Source organism: Rana temporaria, chromosome 12 (assembly GCF_905171775.1).
Source record: "Rana temporaria chromosome 12, aRanTem1.1, whole genome shotgun sequence".
NCBI lineage: Eukaryota > Metazoa > Chordata > Amphibia > Anura > Ranidae > Rana > Rana temporaria.
The window spans coordinates 2282415-2288414 of NC_053500.1; the positions used below are offsets into that span (position 1 = coordinate 2282415).

A 6000-nucleotide genomic window follows, 5' to 3' on the forward strand; every position below is an offset into this window, starting at 1 on the left:
CTGTGCGTCCTCTTTAAGTGCCCAGCCGTGGGTCGCGGGCCCGATCGCCGCTGGAGTCCCGCGATCGGTCCCCGGGGCTGAAGAACGGGGAGAGCTGTGCTTTAACTGACAATTGCGCGGTCGTGCGACGTGGCTCCCAAACAAAATTGGCGTCCTTTTTTACCCACAAATAGAGATTTCTTTTGGTGGTATTTGATCACCTCTGCGGTTTTTAGTTTTTGCGCCAGTGCCACCATCCAGTGCGAACTAAAGCCATCCAGCGCCACCTGCCAATGCCAACCAGTGCCATCTGCCAGTGCTAACTATTGCCATCCAGTGCCAGTTAGTGCCACCTGCCAATCAGTGCCAACCAGTGCCACCTGTTAGTGCCACCTGCCAGTGCCATGTGCCAACCAGTGCCATCTGCCAATGCTAACTAGTGCCATCCAGTGTCAACTGCCAGTGCCATCCATTGCCACCTGCCAGTGCCAATAAGTGCCACCCAGTACCACTTGCCAGTGCCACCTGTTAGTGCCTGCCAGTGCCACCTGCCAATCAGTGCCATCTACCAGTGCCAATTAGTGCAACCTTTCAGTGCCAATTAGTGCCACCTGCCAATCAGTGCCACTTGCCAGTGCCACCTGTAAGTGCCAAAAAAAAGAAAATAAATCGGCCTAAAATATCGGCAGCAAAAATCGGCAGCAAAAATCGGCATCATATATCAGCCACCGGCCGCCCTGATTTCTAAATATCGGCATCGGCACTGAGAAACACCCATATCGGTCGACCTTTAATAAAAATGCACTGATTACTGTGAAAATGACAATTGCAGTTTAGGAGTTAACCACTAGGGGGAGTTGTAGGGGTTAAGTGTGACCTCATATGTGTTTCTAACTGTAGGGGGGGGAGGGGCTGGACGTATGACGTCAGTGATCGTCTTTCCCTTCTTACACTCATTCCTGTCTCTGCAGAGTACAGCATCTCGGCTGCAGCCATCGCCATCATCGGGGTCGGCTTCATGACCATGGGCACCTTCTGCACCCTTCTGTCCTTCCGGGAGAAGCTGGACTACCTCCTCAAACCGGCCGGCCTTTTCTACGTCTTCGCAGGTCAGTGCAACTTTCTATCCATTGTATCCATTACATCCGTTCCCAAACTTCCCATCCCAGGGGAGCCAATGAAAACATTGGGATACCTGCTAAAGCCAATTCATTGGTGATCAGTGAGAAGAATGTCCCTTACATTGGTGATCAGTGAGAAGAATGTCCCTTACATTGGTGATCAGTGAGAAGAATATCCCTTACATTGGTGATCAGTGAGAAGAATGTCCCTTACATTGGTGATCAGTGAGAAGAATGTCCCTTACATTGGTGATCAGTGGGAAGAATGTTCCTTACATTGGTGATCAGTGAGAAGAATGTCCCTTACATTGGTGATCAGTGAGAAGAATATCCCTTACATTGGTGATCAGTGGGAAGAATGTCCCTTACATTGGTGATCAGTGAGAAGAATATCCCTTACATTGGTGATCAGTGGGAAGAATGTTCCTTACATTGGTGATCAGTGGGAAGAATGTCCCTTACATTGGTGATCCGTGGGAAGAATGTCCCTTACATTGGTGATCAGTGAGAAGAATGTCCCTTACATTGGTGATCAGTGGGAAGAATGTTCCTTACATTGGTGATCAGTGGGAAGAATGTCCCTTACATTGGTGATCAGTGGGAAGAATGTCCCTTACATTGGTGATCAGTGGGAAGAATGTCCCTTACATTGGTGATCAGTGAGAAGAATGTCCCTTACATTGGTGATCAGTGGGAAGAATGTCCCTTACATTGGTGATCAGTGGGAAGAATGTCCCTTACATTGGTGATCAGTGGGAAGAATGTTCCTTACATTGGTGATCAGTGGGAAGAATGTCCCTTACATTGGTGATCAGTGGGAAGAATGTCCCTTACATTGGTGATCAGTGGGAAGAATGTCCCTTACATTGGTGATCAGTGAGAAGAATGTCCCTTACATTGGTGATCAGTGGGAAGAATGTTCCTTACATTGGTGATCAGTGGGAAGAATGTCCCTTACATTGGTGATCAGTGAGAAGAATGTCCCTTACATTGGTGATCAGTGAGAAGAATGTCCCTTACATTGGTGATCAGTGAGAAGAATGTCCCTTACATTGGTGATCAGTGAGAAGAATGTCCCTTACATTGGTGATCAGTGAGAAGAATGTCCCTTACATTGGTGATCAGTGGGAAGAATGTCCCTTACATTGGTGATCAGTGAGAAGAATGTTCCTTACATTGGTGATCAGTGGGAAGAATGTCCCTTACATTGGTGATCAGTGGGAAGAATGTCCCTTACATTGGTGATCAGTGAGAAGAATGTCCCTTACATTGGTGATCAGTGGGAAGAATGTTCCTTACATTGGTGATCAGTGAGAAGAATGTCCCTTACATTGGTGATCAGTGAGAAGAATGTCCCTTACATTGGTGATCAGTGAGAAGAATGTTCCTTACATTGGTGATCAGTGAGAAGAATGTTCCTTACATTGGTGATCAGTGGGAAGAATGTCCCTTACATTGGTGATCAGTGGGAAGAATGTCTCTTACATTGGTGATCAGTGAGAAGAATGTCCCTTACATTGGTGATCAGTGAGAAGAATGTCCCTTACATTGGTGATCAGTGAGAAGAATGTCCCTTACATTGGTGATCAGTGAGAAGAATGTCCCTTACATTGGTGATCAGTGAGAAGAATGTCCCTTACATTGGTGATCAGTGGGAAGAATGTCCCTTACATTGGTGATCAGTGGGAAGAATGTCCCTTACATTGGTGATCAGTGGGAAGAATGTCCCTTACATTGGTGATCAGTGGGAAAAATGTTCCTTACATTGGTGATCAGTGAGAAGAATGTTCCTTACATTGGTGATCAGTGAGAAGAATGTCCCTTACATTGGTGATCAGTGGGAAGAATGTTCCTTATATTGGTAATCAGTGAGAAGAATGTCCCTTACATTGGTGATCAGTGGGAAGAATGTTCCTTACATTGGTGATCAGTGAGAAGAATGTCCCTTACATTGGTGATCAGTGGGAAGAATGTCCCTTACATTGGTGATCAGTGAGAAGAATGTCCCTTACATTGGTGATCAGTGAGAAGAATGTCCCTTACATTGGTGATCAGTGAGAAGAATGTCCCTTACATTGGTGATCAGTGGGAAGAATGTCCCTTACATTGGTGATCAGTGGGAAAAATGTTCCTTACATTGGTGATCAGTGGGAAGAATGTCCCTTACATTGGTGATCAGTGAGAAGAATGTCCCTTACATTGGTGATCAGTGGGAAGAATGTCCCTTACATTGGTGATCAGTGGGAAGAATGTCCCTTACATTGGTGATCAGTGAGAAGAATGTCCCTTACATTGGTGATCAGTGAGAAGAATGTCCCTTACATTGGTGATCAGTGAGAAGAATGTCCCTTACATTGGTGATCAGTGGGAAGAATGTCCCTTACATTGGTGATCAGTGAGAAGAATGTTCCTTACATTGGTGATCAGTGAGAAGAATGTTCCTTACATTGGTGATCAGTGGGAAGAATGTCCCTTACATTGGTGATCAGTGAGAAGAATGTTCCTTACATTGGTGATCAGTGGGAAGAATGTCCCTTACATTGGTGATCAGTGAGAAGAATGTCCCTTACATTGGTGATCAGTGGGAAGAATGTCTCTTACATTGGTGATCAGTGAGAAGAATGTCCCTTACATTGGTGATCAGTGAGAAGAATGTCCCTTACATTGGTGATCAGTGAGAAGAATGTCCCTTACATTGGTGATCAGTGGGAAGAATGTTCCTTACATTGGTGATCAGTGAGAAGAATGTCCCTTACATTGGTGATCAGTGAGAAGAATGTTCCTTACATTGGTGATCAGTGGGAAGAATGTCCCTTACATTGGTGATCAGTGAGAAGAATGTCCCTTACATTGGTGATCAGTGAGAAGAATGTTCCTTACATTGGTGATCAGTGAGAAGAATGTCCCTTACATTGGTGATCAGTGAGAAGAATGTCCCTTACATTGGTGATCAGTGAGAAGAATGTCCCTTACATTGGTGATCAGTGGGAAGAATGTCCCTTACATTGGTGATCAGTGAGAAGAATGTCCCTTACATTGGTGATCAGTGGGAAGAATGTCCCTTACATTGGTGATCAGTGAGAAGAATGTCCCTTACATTGGTGATCAGTGAGAAGAATGTCCCTTACATTGGTGATCAGTGGGAAGAATGTCCCTTACATTGGTGGTCAGGAATCTGGTTGTCAGGGAAAGGCCCCATAGATAGCGGCCATAGCGCCGAGTCTTTGTAGATACGAATTCTGAAGATCAGACCAATCTGACGTTGTGTCCCTTCTCTCTTGCAGGTCTGTGTATGATCATCTCGGCGGAGGTCATCAGGCAGTCTGTGCACCGGATGATCGACAGCAAGGAGACGGTGTGGATCGAATATTACTACTCCTGGTCCTTCGGCTGCGCCTGCGCCTCCTTCGGTCTGCTCTTCCTGTGTGGCATCGCCCTGGTGCTCATCTCTTTGCCCCGGATGCCCAGGAACCCATGGGAGTCGTGTATGGACGCTGAGCCCGAGATCTGAGGGGCCCCATCCATGTCACCGTTGCACTCCAGACGGCAGATTTAAAAAAATGTTGATGGTCTCCGAGGGCCCCCCTCCCCCCCCCCCAAAAAAAGCCTTCAGACCAATAAAGACGCAGCTCTGCTGATCTGTACAATTCCGTCTCCATGTCAGCAGGATGGAGAAGGTTCCTTACTGTATAGAGCTACAAGGAGGATCATAGAGTTCATTGGTTGGTTGTAACTTTTCCCCTCCCCCCCCCCCAGGGCGTCTCTCACCCCACAGCCCCCCTCGTCTGCCTGGAACGAGCCAATGACAGCGTTCGGACCCGGTACTAGACTTAAGATGGAGCTCCGGGTGTTAAAAAAAAACGACAAACTATTGAATGAAGATCCCTCTTTTGTTTTCTGCATGCAAAATTCTGTTTTTGGATGGAGTGAGTGTGTATGGTGGGGGGGGGGGTTAGAACCCCCATCAGGTTTTTATTGCTGGGGATGTTACATGATTCTCTGTATACAACGATCATCAATATTCTAAATGAGTCTGGACAATCCTGGAGGTTACATATTATATAAGTACTGATGAAGGGGCCTGAACCTCCGAAACGCGTTGCCTTTCTTTTCTTTTTTTGTTTTTCTACCAAACATTCAATTAAAAAAAATTCTGGAATCTACGACTGCTTTCTTTTTAGAAATTTGGATTTCTCTTTTCGTCCATGGACAGACACAGCCTTCTCAAGTCTTGACATCTGCCTAATCCTCTCCTATGAACAGGGAACATAACCCAAATGTCAAGACTTGTGAAGGCCGTGTCCGTCCATGGACGACAGAGAAAAGGATTTTTACGGTGAGTACAAAAAATCCTATTTTTTCCTCTGGGTGACCCCCCCCCCCCCCGCCCCTCACCCCCTTTTGATGGGGGTACTCGGATACATTTGATAAACAGTAATTCCAGAGGTCAAAGTTCACAGTGGGGTGTGGCTGACCCACCCCTACCAAAGTGTGCCGCCTACCCCAGGTACCCCTAAGTCGGGGAATGAACAAGTCGGGGTAAGCACTGGATATTACAAATACAGTGGAGCCTCGGATTACGAGCATAATGCTTGTAATCCAAAGCGAGTTTCCCCCATAGAAGTCAATGGAAACAAAGTTAATTCGTTCCGCATTGACTTCTATGGCATGCAATACCGCATTTGGCCAGATGAAGGGGGGGGGGGCGCCGGAGAGCCTTGGAAATATTCAGGGACAGCTTGGCTGATCTCAGAAACCCTTGGCAATTGAGTATTTCCGAGTAATTCCGAGCATTTCCGCCCCTCTGGCCAAATGCGGTACTGCACACCCTATTAGCTTGAATTCTGCTCGTGTTGCAAGACAACAAAGCGAGTCAGAACTTTTTTTTTAAAAAAGGTTG

General features: G+C 46.3%; 1 protein-coding gene across 1 annotated transcript in view; it reads left to right on the top strand.

The window, feature by feature from the left end:
* The window catches only part of CACNG1 (calcium voltage-gated channel auxiliary subunit gamma 1), a 49551-nt gene extending 44292 nt beyond the window's left edge, over nt 1-5259 (top strand). Inside the window, exons 3-4 of the mRNA XM_040329972.1 lie at nt 951-1088; nt 4385-5259. Of these exons, the coding sequence (XP_040185906.1) occupies nt 951-1088; nt 4385-4611 (365 nt within the window). The 3' untranslated portion in view covers nt 4612-5259. The remainder of the gene's footprint in view (nt 1-950; nt 1089-4384) is intronic.
* Nucleotides 5260-6000: the final 741 nt, after the last annotated feature.